Source organism: Macrobrachium nipponense, chromosome 3 (genome assembly GCF_015104395.2).
Source record: "Macrobrachium nipponense isolate FS-2020 chromosome 3, ASM1510439v2, whole genome shotgun sequence".
Classification (NCBI taxonomy): Eukaryota; Metazoa; Arthropoda; class Malacostraca; order Decapoda; family Palaemonidae; genus Macrobrachium; species Macrobrachium nipponense.
Window position 1 is genome coordinate 106,142,532 of NC_087202.1, and position 21,877 is coordinate 106,164,408.

At 39.0% G+C, this 21,877-nt stretch overlaps 1 protein-coding gene across 3 annotated transcripts in view; it reads left to right on the top strand.

The window, feature by feature from the left end:
* The first annotated feature begins 613 nt into the window (after positions 1-613).
* LOC135221935 (sodium/potassium-transporting ATPase subunit beta-like) overlaps positions 614-21,877 on the top strand; it is a 51,901-nt gene continuing 30,637 nt past the window's right edge. The window contains exon 1 of one of the 3 annotated variants that reach the window (XM_064259962.1): positions 614-783. In XM_064259962.1, the coding sequence (XP_064116032.1) occupies positions 675-783 (109 nt within the window). In that variant the 5' untranslated portion in view covers positions 614-674. Of the gene's footprint in view, positions 784-19,320; positions 19,480-19,865; positions 20,000-21,877 lie in introns of those variants that run through there. The other 2 variants (XM_064259964.1, XM_064259963.1) reach the window with 2 other exon arrangements.

The window sequence follows — 21,877 nt, forward strand, 5'->3', positions numbered from 1 at the left end:
GGCCTTAAAGTAAAATATAGCTACTGATGTTGTTTTGTTTTTTCTTTTAATATATAACCATATTTTCATCGTTAGGATTAAATTTATTCTAGACAGCGTATGAATTTAACCTTATTAACTAAGAATCTCGCTTGGTAACGATGAACTTATATACCTTTCGTTGGTCTCTCTTCATTTCAAGAACTAATTAATATTCACTTCCTTTCGTGAGACTGGAATCTGAATGAACCGTCGTACCGGGCAACTACCCCGTACCGATGTACCCTCATCGTTTAAAGAATAACTCTACTCTGGAATTATCAGGAACGGAACCGTTCCAAAGTTGATGACCTTTCCGTACGTAACGTGCGCACATTAATAGAAGCACCGAAGACGAGATGCTGAGTGCTGCTCGTGGCAGAAGATTGAGAAGCTCTCATCTGGTGGGTGTTGAAAGCTGCGGAAACGTCGCGCCACGAAAATTGAGATGTTTCTCATTTTTTCCGGTTCGTCAAGCCCCTCCTCCTCCTTGGTTTTGGGGGGTCAAGCGGGACTGTAGTGTCGGGGAAAAGGGGGGGTGAGAGTATGCGGACTGGCGGATATGGAGTATGCTCTGCAGTAGTGAGCGGTAGTTCTTGTCAGTCCAACACTATAGAAGACGGCGGACTCGAAGCACTCTCAAGCCAGCTGCTGCCATGGATGAGGACAGGGCCAAGTTGTACGCCGGGAAGAACCAAAGCTGGAAGAAGCTCTTTTGGGATGGGGACACCAAGGAATTGCTGGGAAGAACTGGCTCTTCGTGGTGTGAGTTTGATTATATCGTATTAGTTATGTGGATAATTGACGCGACTTAGAAAATTTGCCCATTGACGACTGAAGATTAAGTGTTTGTCCAGATGTACAACTTTGATATGGAGTTTTGCTGGGCAAGAGCCTGTGCTTCTACAAGACTTTATCCGACTTTCGAAATGTGGAATTTAAAGTTTTCGTAGTACAGAGCACGATTTTTCAAAGATTGTTAAACTTCCGCAATAGATTTCTCTTGATCGAGAAGGATCGGCATAAGATTGTCTGTAGATTCACAGTTTAACCAATATATATATATATATATATATATATATATATATATATATATATATATATATATATATATATATATATGGCCGCATCTATTGTTTTATATCGAATTCACTATATTCGAGCATAACTTACACCAGAAGAGAATTATAACGGATTGGTCTAGCTGGGTTGTCAGTCATAAATTAAATATAATTTACTTCTACATCAAAGTCCCAGGTTCGAATCCTCCCGGCACAGAAAGGCTGAATCATTTAGTAATTCCCTTTGGTACAGGTTATTCCTTCCCAAAGTAGGAGTGCAGTGAATTTGATGTTCAAGGATACTTGTGGCATTTTATCCTTCGCTTTTACTCTCAGATTTTTTCAAAGAAAACTATATACACAACCGACAAAAAAGGATTACGACGAAAACTCGGCATCACAAACACCAGCCGAGATGGCAGGAGCTTATAACCATTTTAACGCTTAAAAAGGTCAGCACAATTGAAAAGGTCTTCAGGTCAGAACTAAGTGTCTCGGACGAACTCTGGTATTGGAACAACGTCGGAGAGGAGGCAAAGGACGCGAACAAGGATCGCCGAGTTGCTTTAGTGTCCCCTTGAAATCTCCTTCGGACATTTCCTGCAGAATGGGTCTAGTTGTATCAGTGCCGGTTCTAAAAGACGCTTTGTAACAGTAATACATGTCTCGTAATTATATTACTATGGGAACAATGACTTGTATGTGAATTTTTAACTACTTAAGTGCCCAAAAAGATAATTATTTTTATGGACAGCACTGAAAATGTGTGAACATTTATCATGACACTCGATTCCTTACGTGTCTGGCAAAAAGAAAATGAATCGCGGACATACATTGGATTTATAAACAATGAGGACGATTTCTTATAAGTATATTTTTACAGTGTTATGAAGGAAAAGACTACGTTTGCATTGTGAACACTTCCAACAATGATTTGATGGACTCAGGAGCAAGAAAATTAGGCAAACAAATGGCGTTCTTGTTTTCCGTCACTCTCATGATAAAATTACTGTATTCTCTTCAACGTTCCCGTGAGCATACGTATAGACAACCTGCATTCCTTGATAACGAACGACAGAACATCTGGAAAATAAGTAAGACCTTGCGTAATCCAGCTCATATTTTGGATACTTACAACAAAGCCGTGAAGCAATTTGCCAAGAATAGAGGCAGTCTGCCGAATTTCATTGGTTCTGAGTCTCCCAAACTAATGTTGAAAATGTTCACAACGTAAATGTAGTCTTTTCCTATAATAACACTGTAAAAACTTAAGATATTGTCCTTATAAAATCTCACGTATGGTCCGTGATTCGTTTTCTTTGGGTCAAACCCATCAGGAATCAAGTGTCATGATAAATATTCATGCACTTTCAGAGAGCTGGGCATGGATACAACTTGACCACCAATTCTGCACAAGAAGTCCGAACGAGATTTGGAGGAGATACTAAAAAAAACTCAGTCACCTTAGTTCGTGTCCTCTGCCTCTCCTTGGCTTCTCCGATACCCGAGTTCATCGAAGACACTTGGTTCTGATCTGAAGACCATCTCATTTCTACTGACCTTTTCAAGCATTAATATGGTTATATATATCCCCCTTTCATCTCGGCTGTTGTTTGTCATAATGGGTCTTCGGTGTAATCCATTTTTTCCATAGTACGTAGTTTGCATTAAAAAGCATGAGAGAAAACGCGAACGATCTTGCCCTCTTTTATTTCACCTCCCTCATGGCTCTCTCTCTCTCTCTCTCTCTCTCTCTCTCTCTCTCTCTCTCTCTCTCTCTGTAATATATATATATATATATATATATATAGATATATATATATATATATATATATATATATATATATATATTACGTCAACCAATATTGCATAGTCCTGATTTAAAATTTTCTTTATGTATGAGTATATCTGCATATTTAATTCAAGATTTTAACGTATTTTTTGGATATATGTCATTCTATTATGCAAAATGACCGCTTGTGGCAGTTTCATGTAAATGTTGATACATATTTTGTAATAATATTAACTTTGATAGTAACGCTCGGGGGCACTATTAATAATGCTCTGGTTTTTACGCAGGTTCTTATTTTTGTCCCACTCAAGAAAGAGTGGGTCGACGGGATATCTCCCATCCTTCGATTTTTTCTAAATATTGGATAGTTTTTCGTCCAGTGTCTGGCCACTCGTCCTATAGTCGCTGGTGACATTTGGACTTCCTTAGTTGTTCCCACAGAAAGACAAACCATCATCTTTTACGTAAGACACTTTAGCTAATAGATTATAGGTGGGTGAGTGTGAGGAACCAGCGGTCCCCCACCCCCTCCTCTACTCACCTGCGATAATCACGCACCTTTTTCTTGGGTAACGGTATAATTAAGACTTCTTTCTGCGCTCTGCCTGGCTATCAGTTTGAAACCGTTTCCGTCTTTTTTTTTTTTACTATAGATATTATGTTATTCTCTTTGTTCAACATGAATTTGAACAAAAACAGTGAACTAGAAAATGTGCGAAGGACAAAAGCGACTTTTTTTTGCCGCTCTTTATACTTGGTGTTAATGTAACCAGTTCTGTTGTTCTACACTGATGCCAGAAATGTACTGGCTGGTCTCCACAGTAGCAACGGAGTAAGGCCAAATGATGTTCACTGGTTTCTTCAGAGGCAATTACCTACTCTGTCTTCAATGCTACTGGAAAATATTTTTGTTCCTTCTCCCAGACTGCCTTTGCTCTCCCTCCATAACTTTTGCATTTGTGAGGGAATGACACTCGCGAAGTAAAGCAACCAGCCCCCTGTTTTCCAACAGTGCTTAGAAGGAATCCTTTGGTGGATCAGCTCAGTAGCCAAGGGTAGTTAATCAGGACAGACTGGTCCCAACTTTCTTGCTCGGGAATAACTTTTTGAGCCTAGGTGAACTTTAGTGATCAACCTGTTGGCCTCAGTTATTCAGGAGACTCATTGTGTTCTGCTCTTCCATGTCAGACCCTGGACTGCCTTGAATATCTTCGCCTCTCCACTTGCCAGTCTGATTTGCCAATGAGCAACCAAGTGTTTGCCCCTCCGGGTCTCGGATACCCCTTGTGACTTCTCATTGTTCCCATGCTAAGTGGTTTTCCAGTCTACCAGCTCATCTGGCTGAGGCATTCAGATTCCTCTTTGATGCACTCTTCTCTGTTAGCCACACTTTTTGAGTAACCTCAACCACCTTGTACCAGGACATACTCACCCTCTCCAATCGGTGCCACAGACAGGGTCTCTCTCCAATTAGAGCTACGTCATAGCTGATAGCTAAATTTCATGTCCACCTTCACTGAGACAAGCTCCTCTCGGTTCCTGTGGGAAGTCTATTGCTCTGCCTTGAGCTAGGTCTTCTGACTGAAAGGCATAGACTTCTCTTCCTCAGTGGTATTGCCCATGATCATAGGAGCTTTGAGCATCATCTTGTCCACGTTGTTAGCTTTGGCTTGTAGGTTTAGTGTGGCTCTCTGCAGCATAATTTAGGTACCAAAAACACTTAAAAGAGGCTTCAGATGAAGGTGTCACTCTCAAGACTTGTTCTACTACTTGCCTCTTTCTTTTTGTAGTGTGTTAACAAGTGACGTGAACTTTGGTATCCTTGTATCTTATTTGGCGAGCAATACGGCTTGAGCAGTACGACTGACGCTAACTATGAAGCTTTATCATTCTTATGTGAGTGGCCACTATGGTGTGGCAAGGTGATTTGACACTTCGCTAAACCTCCCAGATTGTCACACACGATGCAACATGTTTCAATAAAACGTGAGTTCCTAGTGTCTTCATTTAGGAGAAATGGGTTCTTTAAAGTTTGTTACCGATTTGCACAGCCTTTCATCATTTTAGCTGAAAAAATAAAGCTATCCTCGGTTCATATGTCGCGAATATCCATAAAATTTGTCATTGTACATTTGAGATTGTATAAATGATAAAATTCACTCCGTTCCATGCTTCTCTTTTTAACATTATCTTTTTTCTTATTTCATTAAACTTTATGGAAGTACATAATTCAAAAAGATAATTTTCTTAACAAATCTCTTGATGACATGTCTGTACTGACGATTGTTCGATTCCCCGCTCTGCCAACGTGAAATCAGAGGAATTTATTTCTGGTTATAGAAATGCATTTCTCAATGTGGTTCGGATCCCACAATAAGCTGTAGGTCCCGTTGCTAAGTAACCAATTGGTTCCTAGCCACGTAAAAATATCCAATCCTTCGTGCCAGCCCTATAGGAGGGCCGTTAATCAGCTCAGTGGTCTGGTAAAACTAAGGTATACTTGACTTTCGTGCTGATGATTAACTTCGACTAGTGCAACATACATCTTTGGTGGCTCCAGTGTAGCCATGCAATGCTTTCATGCTACCGCTGCCCACTCATTGCTAGATGCTATCTCACTGTTCGCCACATGCAGTGTGGCCATACCCCTAGGGATTCTTTTTGTTCTTGTTCATGAAATTTTGGTAAACCTCAGAACTCTGTCAGTTTTTGCCAAGAGACTTGCAAATCTCTTGGTCCGCTACTTCTGAGAATTTGTAAGCAGGGAGCCAGGTGAGCTGCTTTGGTGCACAATGTAAAGCCTGCAGCACTTCCTATGAGAACCTGACCTTCCGAGCCAGAGCATGAGGGTCTCTTCGTACCATTGGTAGGCACAAGAAAGTGTCCAGAACACCCTTTTCTTTATGACTTCATGATGCAATCAAGGAGGCACACAGTTCATCCTGTAAAGAGGACGGCCATTCAATCCAGGCGAGAGCTCTCAAAGTTAGGGATGTTGGTTTTCTCTAACTGTTCAGAGAACTTTGCAGGTATTAGAGGGCACAGTTACCGTGGCACCAGATTACCTTGACCTCATTTCACCCCAAGGGCATCACCACAAATCTTTGGATCCTTTGCCTTAGGACCTGTGATGCCGGCTTATCAGGTTGTCAAATCTCCAAGCTCCTCATAAGAAAAATAGTACCTTACTCAAGGTACTTAGATGTCATAAGACTGGAACTTAAATGGAAACAATTGGCTTTCTCCTCTTCCTCATCTTCCCTCATTCCTCTACAAAGACTGCAGTCAGTCAAAGTGCATGCTGGACAAGCTACAAAGCTTGTAGACTCCCTCCACTGCCCCTTTTAACAAATGGGTAGGTGCAATGGTAAAGCTATCGCCTGAATCCTTGAATTTTGTTAGACCCAGATACTTGACCTGTGTTACCCCACTTTTAGGGAAACGGTTGGTTCTACAAAGTTTCAGCTACATCTCACTCTGGTTCAGGGTGCTATCAGTCCTGCAACCCTATGCCAGATTGTATAGGAGGGTTATATGAGTCATAGTGCCTCTCCTTGCAGTCATGACCATGAGCTTGGCATTTCTGGGTTTAGATTTAACTTGCCAATCCGTTGAGAGACTGTCCTCCTGCATAAAAGGTGATGGTCTGTATTCATGCAGGAACGAATCATAATTTCTTTTACAGTAATTTGTATCATTCATAGGTATGCAAACCAGAGCCCTCGATCAAAATGCTGCTCAATCACCCCCAAGTAGTCCAGGATGCCAAGTTTTGACATCCCATTCCAACTTGTGCCGAGGAATACTTCCATAGAGGATATTTTTACACTTATATCACATAATTGTTGCTATTGATTATTACTAGAAATTGGAAATCTTTCCCAAATTAAAGTAAAAACACAATTGGCCGTTTTTAAGAGCCTGGGAACTACCCTCTCCCTTGTAACCAGAAATTTCTTGTTTTAAGAAAAGTTGCTGGCAGAGCAGGGACCACTTTTGGGGATATGAGAGCCTTGGTGGAAATGAAAGGATTGCGTTGCTCTCTCTGGGCAAACTGGTAAATCATCTTGATCTTAAAATTCTTGGGCTCACCATTTGATCTTTTTTACGTCACTCGTTCTAAAACCACAGAATGTTGCGCAAATACAGGAACAATTTGTAGCCTTATTCGAGTAGGAAATGGGACAAGGCAACAGACGAGCAGCATCAGGAGTTGGAGTATTTACGCTAAACAGAAAAGGATCAAAGTTGAGCTGATTACAGATGATCAGATGTTCGTTCCCAAATTGCTCCTCCTTACAGTGAGATGAGACGTTTGACCCTGTGTGGAAGACAGTAACTGCTCCGTCTTCCAGTCTTTCCAGTTCACGTGACACTTGAAATAGGTCATATAAGGAACATGACACTCAATGTGACTAGGTAATGAATAAGCAGTAGCTTTAGGTAATTGCAAGTTTGTGAAAGTAAAAAATGATTAAAGGTTTATTATTAACCATGTTTCCCGCAAAAGTTACTTCATTTTATCACCAGCACAGTTCTCGTAGGGTGGTTGTGCCGTCAGTGCACCTCATGCGGTGCAATGTAGGCATTACTTAAGGTTCTTTGCAGCATCCGAGCTGCAACCATTTTATTATTTTTACGGTACCTCCGTTCATGTTCTCTTCCTTCCATCGTACTGTCCACTCTCTCCGAACAACTGATTCATAGTGCAACAGCTTTGAGGTTTTGCTCCTGTAACACCTTTCAAACATTTTACCGTCAATTTCCGTTTCAGCGCTGAATGGCCTTAGTTGCCCCAGTGCTTGGCATTATGCCTAAGATCTAAAAATCAATCTAAATCGCCAGCACATTAAAGAGGAAATTCCAGGGTGCCTTTTTAACCAAATTTGTTTTTATCAAATCTGATTGTAGTTATTATTAAAGGAACAATAGTTTGTAAAAAGTAGCAAAAAGGACGTGAAGAAAGAAGCCTTTATAGAAAAAGAAATCGATTGCTAGTTCTGTAAAATAAAATGCAGTATGCTCAAACTGTGATCATATCCTCTCACCCTTGTTTCCTATATAAATATGAAGAAGGAATGAATACCTCGGTACTGAGCTTTGGGACGATACATGACGTCCATAGGGTTGGCACTTACCATCTCGACCCTCTTTCAAGCAAGTCTTTTTCTTCTTCTTTTTTTCTGTATGCATATGGTACATTAGGCTTTCCATACAAAACACATTTATTTCCATATACTATATATTTCTTACTGTGCATCGCTCTGCGTACGGATAACTCACTCCTATTTAATCAGTAGTATTCATAATAAAGTGCAGATCAACATAGAGTACAGTGAAATAGGAAAATTAAGAAAATCTCAGAGATGAGCTTCAGGAGGAAACAACATGGCCACCTTTGAAGTGACAATGCAGGGTCGTAGATACAGAGAAAAACAGAGAACGAAGGAGACTAAAGTTCTTGTCTTTGGAGTAAAATACTGCCACGCTTCAAAGTCCTATTTAAGCTTATATGTGTTCCTTGATTCATGCTCCTTCAACTTTCCAGGAGTATCGTTCTTAGGAAAGATGGTCAAGTCGCAATTTTTTCCTAAGCTTTGGCTAAATACAGGTTCTGGGTTGCCTGCGTCATTTGATCTCCTTAGGAAAATCAACAAATAGTAATGACAATGAACAACGTTAGCTTATTGCAGCTATAGACTCTGCTGATTTCAGCACTTTCAGTCTGGTAAAAAAAAAAAAAAAAAGCAATCCTATTTACACTAGTGTTTTAGAGATCTTACATGATTCTTGTGCATACACGTTTCCTTTCTAGGAAGTAGTTACACTTAGCTACTTTTAAGTATGTGAAATCTCTTCAGAAGGTTGAAAATGGTGCTTCATTGGTGGTTAACAGTGGGGCATTATGGTTAGTTGTAAAACTTTCTCCTCAGGATTCTGCATTGTGGCCTGTTGTTGCTTGAACTAAATTTCTTAAGCTGGTTGCAAGCACCGGGAGCGATTGGTCTTTTGACAAAGCTTCATCAACTTAGAGCAACCTTTAGAGTTTTTGTTTTTGTTTTGTGTTGAGGTTACTTGAACTTAGCAATTATTTCGTTCTTTCATGTTTTTTCATGAAAATACCAGAATGTGGAGCAATAGTAGTTAAAAAAGGCTTCATAAAAAGTTTCATTAGTGGTCCCTGGAATGCAATGCGGTTGTAAGTGAATTGTTTTTCTTCATGTAAACAAAGTTTAAGATGGCACATATAGTATGGCCTTGGTACTATCTGGGTCATAACTCTGTGATGGATGAGCATAACTTTTGACAAGAGGATGCTTCAGCTGTGGAATCAAGTTGTTCCCCTAAGATGAATGTCGCAAGGTGAAGATGAAGTAAAGAATACAAAATACATATGTCAAAACTAATTTTTACATAGGCGTTGCTTAGAATCAGATAAGGTCATGGTCATATGGATATGAAGGACATTCCTGTTTGTGCAATAACTTTAAAATGGCTGTGTTGTTGTGCAATAACTTTAAAATGACTGGGTTGCACAAACTCAATCTTGACTAACAGTGTTGCCATGATTAGAGGTCATTTTGGACAAAGACACATTTATTTAGGCCCCAACTAAATAGTGCATGATTAAGCTCGTGTTTAATACTGAGGTTGCTTAGGATATGTTAGTATCATGACCCTAAACCAAGGTCCTCTGGGAAGGATTAAGGAAGAGGTAAAAGAAATTTCTTAGGCGAATAATTTGCAATGCAGGAATTGTAGACGCTAATATTTTCTCATTTTTTAAGGCCAGGATTAAAATGGACAGGATTATGGTTGCAAGAAGGAATTTTCCCATTTTGTCTTGTAGTTACAGGTAAAAGATTTTTCAGATCAAATTTTTATAATGAATGATTTCTAGAGATTCAGAAGACCGGACAGTTCTATAAGACAAGAGGAGGGATCATAATCTTTGCTAAAGTTTTTGTCAACCAAGTTGAGGCCACTTTGATCGAGAGTTATATTACTTGCCTGAACCACAACAGTACCAAGGACTGTTCCTCCATTTTGCACCAGTGGCAGTGAAAACATAGGGTACCAGCCAGTGTGACATCATGGCACCTCTTTAGCTTATCAGTGTTTTATGTCGCAAACCGAGCAGCTCACATAAATGTTAGCAGTAGGTAATAGGTGGAAGTTTCCTTCTGAAATTAACATTATGGTAGATACCCTGGCACCAGATCATTTGTCAATGAAGTACATCGTAAAACAAAAGATTGGGGTACTGCAGCCTTTCTAAAACCAGAAAGCTTTGTAAACAACAAAGCGTTTGTTAATATGCCTTGATTGTGATGTAGTTCAGCTGTGCACTGCAAGTATGTGCACAGTCTGATATATTTTGTGACACTGGTAAGACTAGCATCCCTTTCATATTTTACTGGAATGACCAAAACAAGAGTTAAATCGTGGACACTGTTAATAGTGAACGGCAGTAACTGTTAAGAAACATGGAAACTCGAACATGTCTATGGTAGAAATAAACGTGCGTCCACACGGTCGAACAATGTCCGACGGGCAAACATTGTTACCAGTTAACCATTGTCTGCGGATCTTTGCCTTGTGAGCAGAGTAAAAACAGTGGTATACAACCCCATCTGGTACCACTGTTTGTTACCAGATCTACTTCCATCTTTTCAACGCTTATGACGTCATCATGCTTCGCCTATGATATGGTAACAATGTTTGTCCGTCAGACATTGTTCGACTGTGTAGACGCACCATATGACATAACCTTCCAGCAATTATTTGTTTTTGTACATAAGAACCCAACGTAAGACCTAGTCAAAAGTAACATTCCAATAAATATAGAGTTAATATGATTATGGAATGTGCATTTCAACAGACACTGATTTGACGTGATGTGGTATATCCGTGTATTTTCTTCTTATTCGAGTAGGTTGGAGGGGTATGTATTCCTCAGTACAGGTCTGGGGATTTTTTTTTATCTGTAAATGAGTCAATTGATTAGAGTAGAAAAATTAATAATACAGTCGAGTTAGTCTTTGTAGTGTGCTTTATTATTAGAAATGCTTACTTAGTCTCAGTTTCTTCCATACGAGCAGTAGATCAGCCGACCCCGTAGGGGGATAGCGCCGTCAGTGCACCTCATTCGGTGGAATGTAGGCATTACTTAAGGTTCTTGGTAGCGTCCCTTCGGTCCCTAGCTGCAACTAATTTCATTCCTTTTACTTGTACCTCCATTCATATTCTCTTTCTTCCATTTTACTTTCCACCCTCTCCTGACAATTGTTTCATAGTGCAACTGCGAGGTTTTCCTCCTGTTACACCTTTCAAACCTTTTACTGTCAATTTCCGTTTCAGCACTGAATGGCCTTGGTTGCCCCAGTGCTTGGCATAATGCCAAAAATCTATATAAATCAAATCGAATCATGTATATCAGCCGAGGACTAAATAAGAAATCCCGTGGCCCCTTATGCTTAGAATGTATGAGGATGTTCATTTCATTTAGTAATCACGAATGCTCTCACATCCTTACCCTTTTAACTCCAACAGTTGTATAAACCAGAAAATGGAAAAGGGGATTTATGACTTGTACAAAGTAGATGATGACCCTTGATGCAAAGTCTGATGGGTAACAGGAAATGAAAATTATCCTGAGATAATATATTATATTATTTGTTTCAGGTTGATTAGTACTCTACTGAAAATTCAGTGGGTTGCCATTATTTCCTTCCATTTGTCTATTTACTTGTGAGTCTTATATACAGTTGAAAGGATTTGTCAAGAGCGATTTGCCCAACTCGGAATACAAGCCATGCAGGGAGATCGTCTCTTCTCCATCATTGCACTTCCTTGCTTTTATTTTAACATGTAAGGACTCTGTCAAGTGTTAGATTATTGATCCAAATTTCATTCATATTGTACACAACCTTAACCTTGGCCTTAATTTTTGATCTGTGCAAAACATACACCTTGTTTGGTGTGGATTCTCTTCTACTGAGACCTTTTCATATAAAAGCAAGATTAGTGATATAGTTTCTGACTATGACCTTTTGACTGAAAATAGCTGCTGTAATTAGTGTTTGTGATTCATAAGCATCCCGGAAGAAAATTGCCGGATTTATTTAAACTTTTTTAAGAGCCATAAGGGTTTCATCTCCTTGAACAACAAAATTCCCCGAATTCTTATTTCATTAGTAGTAGGATCCTTTACTAAATGTCCTTTCAATCATATTTTGCATGATTAGTGGCGTATGTGCTTTGTTATTCGCGGCTGTTGGGACACTTTAATCATTAAATTGTCGTATCTCTGGCGGTGAACAGATTGTGGGTGGTTGAAGGATAGTTTACTAAAAAGATATACTAGGAAGGAAAGTTCTCAAAGCACGGAAGAGAAAGGGAATAACTTTCTCAGGAGGTCTTTTGTGTCTGGAAATTGCTTTGGCTGTTCTGCTTGGGAGTCATGACTGGTACTTCCATGTGCCAACTTCACCTGACTTGTTCTACAAGGCGAATTCCTAATTGCAAGTGATCCCCTTAACTAACAGGCCTCATTAGCTACTCCCTCTCCTAATTCCTATGTTGTACTATGGGTAGGTTTGTAGCTACCGCTAAATACCTTAATATTTTGTTTACAATGACGCAAAGTATAGTAGCACAAATAACATTGATTAATGCACTGCTTTTATTATAAGAAAATGTTACCAAAGTTGTGACCATTAGATGATCACGAGAGAGTGGCTCTGTGTGATTAGGTCTGCCAACATCCTACACCTTACTGTATCCTGCTTCTTTAGCAACTGATGTTTAAGTTATTTCACAGCCAAGAGAGGCTGTTAAACATAATCCCTCAGTCCGCAGTCTTTCCACAGTTAAAGTGGACATGATGGAATTGCCTTATTTGTGTTTTGATCTCAATTTGATAACCTAGCAAGAGAGGTGTCAGTAAGGTACTCTTTAGGTTAGTGCAAATTCTCTTTCAACAGGAGAAACCACGTGTGCTACCAAATATATTTTTTATACAATTCTGTTGTAGATAACGTTCAGGCAAGATTTGACATATTCTGTGGAGGACTTGAAAAGGTTAACATTTAAATCCAAACAATGAGCATCCTATGTTTTTAAATGCTTTTTAATGAACTTTTTCTCTCATATTTTTACAACATAGAGAAATGAGCATTTGTAAACACGGTTCTTAATGAATTCAGCTATATTCCATCTGATATGTAACCCATATTTAAAACTATTAACTAGGTTCATCACCAGGGTGTGAGTGATTAGGTTGTGTTTTCTTCGTCCATGAAAACAAAGCCTTTCAAGAAGTGTTTAAACCTGGTGGGGACAGTAGTACCAGTGCATGGGATTTCAAGGTGTAAGGAAACAAAATTACTTTAATCATCTTGGCTATCCTTTCTTCGGCAGTGACATCTCATGTGCAACGGGCCTGATGTACATCATATTAAATTTATGGCTTGTCATGACAGCAACTTGGCCCATGGCTAACCATTGTGACGGAGCAGCGCGTCATCCAGGTCAGTTTGTCGCATTCTCAACGCCAGCCATTTTCCTAGTTTGGTCGTTACTTTCATCCTACTATAGAGCTGGAATTTCACTGACCAGCATGCGAGGATGTCCCTTTTGAAATTTACTTACCAACTTCTAGATTTTCTGACCAAACGCCTCCACCAAGGAAGAAAAATTGCAGACTGTTGGTTTGCCTTGTATTCATACAGCGAGTCAGCAAGGCATATCAGGAGACCTGGTCATCCAAAAGTTTAATAGAATAAATAAAAACATAATGCAGAAAGAGGTAGGACTAGAAGGGTTGAAAAGAGCCCGTGTAGTAGTGGTATACAGAAGAAAACAGGGATACACTACAAGGAGGAAACTGTAGATTATCTCCGCTTGAGAATTCTGTGACAAAATAGAAAAAGATGCTGGTAGCAAAGCTGACAAACACTGTCAAAACAAATGATTATCAGTTTGGCCTCATGCCAGAGATCTACAACAGGAAGCCCTTATACTTGGGAAACTACTGGAAAATACCTTGCAGAGAAGAGGTTTTACAACATAATTCTGGGCCTTAAAAATTTAAATAGCAAATTACCGAGACAAACAAGGGGCTGGAAAAATGCAGAGATCTAAACAGTTGGTATTGGATGATGAGCAATCGGTCAGAAAAGCAGCAGCTATGAAAGTAGCAAGATGAATATCTTTAGGACGCCCAAGGAACTGTGAACAAAGGGATAGATGAAGACCTGGACATGATAAGGAATTCAGGCAGAAAGTACACAGGACAGAGGAGGGTGGAGAGAATTCACTCTGGATCTAATAATCTCATGAAAGGAAAAACTCACATTGGAACGTTTGTGGTGATGCTAGAGCAGGACAAAGGATTTCCTTTCCTAACATTCTTGGAAAGGAGATGGCCCCAGTTTCAGTTCAGAGGTGACGTTGTTCGAACCATAGAGGGTATAAACCTGGAATTGCAATCTCTATGCCAGTACAACATAGTTCGGTGGTCTTCCACCAGGGCGGAGCTGCAAAGCCTTGCAGCCATTTTCAAAGGTCTGGTAAGCCGCAAATTGAACAGGGGATTAGTGCAGTTTTGATTTTTTTATTGTTATTATTTAACGAGTAAGTGTTAGGCGAATTTTTAGGATTTAGTCAGTAAGTGTTTATGAATGTTTAATGAGTAAGTGTTTAGTGAATGTATAGTTTAGGGTTTAGTAAATGTTTTGTGAAGGTTTAGTGTGTAAGTATTCAGTGAATGTTTATTGAGTGTTTAGGGTTTAGTGAATGTTATTGAATGTTTATTGTGTAAGTATTCAATGAATGTTTAGTGAGTCTTTAGGGTTTTAGTGAATGTTTTTTAATTTTAATGAATGTTTAGTGTGTAAGTATTCAGTGAATGTTTAGTGAGTCTTTACAGTTTTAGTGTATGTTTTGTGAATGATAGTGAATATTTAGTGTGTAAGTATTCAGTGAATGTTTGAGTGTTTAGTGAATTTCTTGAGAATGTTGGTGTTTAGTGAATGTTTAGTGTGTAAGCATTCAGTGAGTGTTCAGGGTTTAGTTATGTTTTGTGTGTGAGTGTTTAGTGGGTGCTTAGGGTTTAGTGAAGGTTTAGTGCATGTTAGTGTTTAGTGAATGTTTAGTGTATAAGTACTCAGTGAATGTTTACTATGTAAGTATTTAGTAAATGTTTCGCTGGTAAGTATTCAGTGAATGTTTAGTGAGTGTTTAGGTTCAGTTAATGTTTTATGAATGTTCGTGTGTAGTAAATGCTTAGTGAATGTCTTGTGAATGTTAGTGTTTATTGAATGTTTAGTGTGTAAGTGTTTAGTGAGTGCTTAATGAGTGATGAGTGGATGGTCATTCACTGTTTAGTGTTTAATGAGTGGGATTTAATGTGCATTTAGGGTTTAGCATTTAATGAGTGTTTAGGGTTTAGTGAGTGTTTAGTGTATATTAAGTGCTTAGTGAATTATTAGTAAGTGTTTAGTGTATAGTGAGTATTTTATTAGTGTTTGTGTACAGTGAGTGCTTAGCGATTGTTTAGTGTTTAATTAATGTTTAGGATTAAGTGAGTATTTAGTGAATGTTTACAGAGTGTTTGAAATATAGTGAGTATTTAGTGAGTTTAGTGTTTTATGAGTGTATAATGAGTGTTTAGTGTATAGTGAGTTTAGTGTTTTATGAGTGTTTAGTGAGCATTTAATGCATAGTGAGTGCCTGGTGTGTGTTGAGTATTCAGTGAGTGTATTGTGTTATTGAGTGTGAGTGTATGTTAAGTGTGAGTGTTTAGTGAGTGTAAGTGTATTGTGAATATTAGTGTTTAGTGATTGTACATTGCTGTCTAGTTAGTGCTTAGACTTTGTATGCAAAGAAAGACCTGTAATTTAAGCCGTGACCACAATGGTTGGAGTGCTTCGGCCAACCTGTTTTTGGGAGGTAATTTTTCTCTGTGAAATTGGGTCCAGTAATAATGATAATAATGATAACAATAATAATGTCTGCAACACTAATAATTATAATAACGATAGTAAAAATAATACTATTAAATTAATAATAAGATAATAATAATAGTAAACAATATAATAATAATAATAGTAAAAATAACAATAATAGTAATAAAGAATAGTATTGAAAAAGAAACCCACAAAATCACTTTGTAACTTGTTTACTTCTAAGTATTTACATTTAGTTTTACTCCACACTCGAGTACTTTCAGGCCCTTCTGTGGCCCATTCTCAAGAGATGTTTGGGATGTTAGCCTGGGTCAAGGCCCAGCAGTCTTCTGGAACTTCTTCTCGTTGAGCTGTCATTTATGTGATGGCTGTTCTGGTTTTCTTGAGAGTTGCCAATCCCCTCTTGTCGCTCTGATATCCTGAGCTGATGGTCAATGGGATTCACCCTTGTGGTAAGGGTGTGGTCACCCAAAGTCTGTTGGGCAGGAAACCTAATCTCCAGGTCAGCAGGGTCAATCTTAGCTTCTTTTAATATCAAAGCTCGGCTTATGGGAGGTTTTACCTCAGAAGATCCCATAAGCCGAGCTTTGATATTAAAAGAAGCCTCTTTTAATATCAAAGCTCGGCTTATGGGAGGTTTTACCTCAGAAGATCCCATAAGCCGAGCTTTGATATTAAAAGAAGCTAAGATTGACCCTGCTGACCTGGAGATTAGGTTTCCTGCCCAACAGACTTTTGGTGACCACACCCTTACCACAAGGGTGAATCCCATTGACCATCAGTTCAGGATATCAGAGCGACAAGAGGGGATTGGCAACTCTCAAGAAAACCAGAACATCCGTCACATAAATGACAGCTCAACGAGAAGAAGTTACGGGCTGCTCTGTGAGCAAGAGCCCGTGCTGGCACAAGGCCAGCTTAATCTTAAACAACAGAGAAGAAGTTCCAGAAGACTGCTGGGCCTTGACCCAGGCTAACATCCCAAACATCTCTTGAGAATGGGCCACAGAAGGGCCTGAAAGTACTCGAGTGTGGAGTAAAACTAAATGTAAACACTTAGAAGTAAACAAGTTACAAAGTGATTTTGTGGGTTTCTTTTTCAATCTTCAGAAGAAAACTGAAAGAAGTTTTTGTTTGGTTCATAAAGTATAGTATACTATGAGCTGGACCGAGACCTTTCAATATGGCCGCCCGAAGGCACACACTCGTTAGGGAGATCGCCACTCCAGTGATTGACGCTCTATGGTTCGAACCAAGATCTAGGATAAACTGGTGGTGGGGGGGGGGGGGGGGGGGGGGGGGGGGTGGGATGGAGGCTGGTGGAGGCGGGAGTCGGGAATCAGCTTAGTACGAAAGACCAAAACGAACTGCAACTGTGGAAGGTAACCTTAATGTTCATCTCTACAAAATTATAGGTTGTAGGACTCTTCCACCACAAAACTCAAAAAACAAGATTTGTGCTTCTTTTTTTTTCTCTCTTTTTATTGCTCCTTAATCCTCTTGATATCCTTACCCTCAAAGACAGTTACACTTAATATATTGATTACATTGTAATTATTAAGGCAATGAAACAAGTAGTACACGCACACACACACACACATACACACACACACACACACACACACACACACTATATATATATATATATATAGTACATATATATATATATCATATATATATATACATACATGCATATATAATATATATATATATATATATATATCTATATATATAAATACATATATTAATATATATATATATATACATATCTATATATATATATATATATATATATATATATATATATATATATATATATATATAATATACACTCACACACACACAAACCACACACACACACACACACACACACACACACACATATACATATATATATATATATATATATATATATATATATATATATATATAATGTATGTTAAGTCATTGACTTAACCTAAGAATCGGAGGCTCCAGAGGATGTTGCTGTCTCAATGTCCTTTTACAGTCTTACAACTACAAGGTGTAGAATTCACCGTTCAACTTGAGGCCAAAGTGAATTTTTCAGAGTAATGAGTCATTATTGCTTCCAGTTGTCTGGGCTCTACCTCTAAATGCTCGTTGCGCCACCAGTTTACCTTTTTTTTTTTTTTTCTGAACGAAACGTAACCTCGCTCTCCATTCGTTGGAGTTAGCAGAGAGAGAGAGAGAGAGAGAGAGAGAGAGAGAGAATGCTTAATTAAACTCAACGGAGTGTTTCAAATCTACGAGACCGCAGAAATTAATTACTAAGTAGACTTACAACTGCCATATTAACCATTTTGAAGTCTCTTAGATTACAATTATCTTAATACATTTAACAATGAAATTTGCGTACTCCTCTCAAAGTTTTCCCATTCTCGAATACTTTGTAATATGAATGTGAGGATATAATATATCTACATCATCCAGGAGCACTGCTTTTGCGCCGTTTCGTAAGGCACTTTCTGCAAACTCTTAAATGATTACTGGAATGAGAATAATTCTTTATTGTTGAATAAAATAATGTTTCCAGCATTTCCCGTTGTTGATTGTGGTGATTTATTTTTGTAGCATTGGAATATGTAGCTTTTTGATATTCAATGAAAAAAGATTGATATCACATTTTTAGGTTGTCATTTTTATTGATTCTCATTTTGTCCAAAATCTAAGCTATTATGGCCGTGATGAGAAATGTATTGCAATGCCGCAAAGCATAGTGCAGCTTAACATCTGCATTGGGAAGACAGACGGACGAAACTTACTGCGATTGTATTTTTTTCCTTATTTTCTCGCACTCAACATGGAACTAGAAAACCGACGGATAAGCGCCATCTTTTGACAATAAAGCCTGAATGCTTTCATTGCGCAAAACGGTATTTCATTATTCACTCGCTAATAATGAAACCTACTTATATCCCAATGACGCTACTAAGCAAATGAAAGTTGGGTTTATTAAAATGCTGACACTGATACTATTTCTTATAACAAAGAACGACACAGAAACAAAATTAGCCAGAAGTTGCCAAGTAATTGTATAGTGTTTTCATACTGTAATTTCAACACACTGAATGAAAACGGTGGCCAAATTATAAAGTTCAGTTTCCAATTTAGTCTTATGTTTGCCACATTTTACCACGAGAATTAAAAGAAAAATAGGAAATTATTAGAGACATTGCTACTCGAGATAAGCTCGTTTCTTAGTAAATTCGTCGGCTTCAAACAGAGTACGGAAAGTGATGTTCACTTTGTCGTAATGCGACAAAGCTGAAAGTATGTCGATCCATTTTAATCCACAATTTTGAGTACAATCAATTTAGTACATGAGTAAATATAGTTAAATATGATTTTAATCCATAGACGTGGTAGAAATTTAGAAAATGCTCCTGAAATCCTGCCAGGACTTTTGCAGTAAGTAGGACACGCTAGCAGGCGAGCCTCTCCGGGCTGTATCGGGTTGAGGTAGTTATCGATCGGTGCGGCAAAGCTGCAGTCGAACAGAAGCCAAGCACCATGGCGGACAACTCGGTGTTTAAGGTGCAAAAGCAGGAAACTTTCGGCCAATTTTTGTGGAATCCGGAAACAAAGCAGTTTCTTGGGCGTACGGGAGCGTCATGGTGTAAGTATAACGTCCGTTTATTAGAGGATATGGATGCGAAATAAATATATGGAGGGGGTGTTATGACAGGTCTCTGGGAGGGGTTGGTCGACGGAAGACGACTAGGTTTAGGCCTAGTTGACCCAAGGCTGATTTTAGGAGGTGGTCATGTCAACCTCGAATCAGGGCCGGGTCTCTACTGACTGCTGGTGCATTTAACGTGGTGCGTCGAGGTTCTGTTCACCTGCGAATCTCAAGGGGTCAAGCATGCGCACGGCTTTGGTCACAGGAGTATCGGAGATTGTATGTTACTGCAGGGGATAGATGGAAGGGTAGGAAGGAGGGGGAGGGTGGAGTAATATGCCGCATTGGAGTTCGAGAGTTTAGTCGACCTCGAAGCATCACCAGAGTCTTTCTTCTCTCACCTGGGCCATGGATGAAGAGAGGGCGAAATTGTTTTCCGGTAGGGACCGAGACTGGAAAAAGTTCATTTGGGATGGCGACTCCAACAAATTTCTTGGGCGAACAGCGGCTTCATGGTGTAAGTACCTTAGGCCTACTCAGTTGAAACAAATTTTACAATTAAATCTGGAATTTAGGCGCGTTTTGTCAGGTTTCTTGGAACCGAGGATGAGGTCGGGCCAAGTCGATCGATTTCCTACGCGACGGTTGTCCGAGGACTACGGTGGCCGCTGACTATGCATCAAGTGTATACTATGAAGTGGGAATTTGCGATAAAATCTTTGTTTTTGAGACCCCCACCTCCAAGTAGTAGGCTACGTTGTGCAGGTGTCAGATGTGATAGGCCTAACGCAAACTGACAGGTGTGGGATCTGACTTACTAACCATTACCAACGGTAAAAATTATTATAGTCATAAGTCACTGGTCAGCTAATCATGTTGCAACATAATCTGTTGCCATATTTAATATATTAAAGAAAATGCCTCTTGAGTATGTACGATTTTATTAAAGAAGATACCTCTTAAGTTATGTACGTGATTAATTATCGCTCGAGCGGCGGTTATTTTCCATGTCCAGCCCTGTTCTTTTTTTTAACATTTCCGTAAAACCCTCGACTTTCGCCGTGACCATTTTTATTGTGCTAACCCTTTAAAACGTAGAGAGCTTTAGTCATGAGACAACAAATTAAAAATAGTAAGGAACGATACGTTAGAGAGTAGTCCTTTTATATAGAAAAAGTATACATCTAAGTACTTGTTACTATATATACGTACTAGTATGCTACTATATATAGTGTACAGTCCATGTAACTTCAGTATGGTCTGTCTTAGCTTTAGCTGTTGCTACTGTAACTGCCTGGCTATTTCTGTCTTTGGACCTTGAGATTGCGACCTTCACAGGATGACCGGACTTTTAAATGTTTTAGGTTTTCTGCAACTTTTTCAACTAATTGAAATTTGGAGAGTATGCAACTTACTAAGTTTTCATTGTATTTGTATTAACTATTGTATACTTCATGCTAATGGTAATGTACTCAAAAATAAGATAGTTCAGTGTAGCCAAAACAAAGTTTTAAGAACCTCATTCGATCAGTAGTGGTTATTTCTTCATGCATTGAAATAAGGTAGGCAAAGGTCTCGGAACACAGTGTTGTGATAGGGCTGCAGTGCCCAGTTTTGGGATGGGCGACGTGTTAGTAATGAAGCAGAAGTCTATGAATAATTATGTAGGTAAAAGTAGTTGAGGAAATCTACTGGTAGTTATGGTAGAGTTATGGTAGAAGAAGGCGAAGAGATGGTAGAAGTGTGGTATGAACGAATTGCAGTCATAGCAATTTGAAAAATGAGACAAAACACATCCAATACTTCGCCAAAGCAAGAATATGACGACTTCAGTGGAAAATCTGAACTTTGACACCTCAAGTGGGCGGTTACTGTAGATTAGAACAACCAATAAGATTCACATAGGGGTGGCACCGGAATTGAGGTAAGCCACTCAAGAAGTAGGGCGTATCCTGGCAGAAATTAAGGAGCTCAAATTGAGAGTAGGTTCAGATTTCACGTGAAGTCTGAATCTACTCTCAATTTCAGCTGTCAAAGTTTGGAGTTTCCACTGGAGTCATCATATTCTTGCTTTGGCGAAGTATTGGATGTGTTTTGTCTCATTTTTCAAATTGCTATGACTGCAATTCATTCCTACCACACTTCTACCTTCTCTTCGCCTCCATCTACCATAACTGCATCAGTAGATTTCCCTAACTATTTTTCCCTACATAATTATTCAGAGACTTCTGCTTCAATACTGACACGACGTAGCAATATTTGGGTGTTGCAAGCACTGAATTTGGTGTTGCGGGATGCAGGGGGGAAGGTGTGGGAACAAAATTAATCTTCTTGACATCTTCTGGATGGGCAGGGCAACTAAAAGAGCACGAGATTTGTCATTTTCACTATGTGA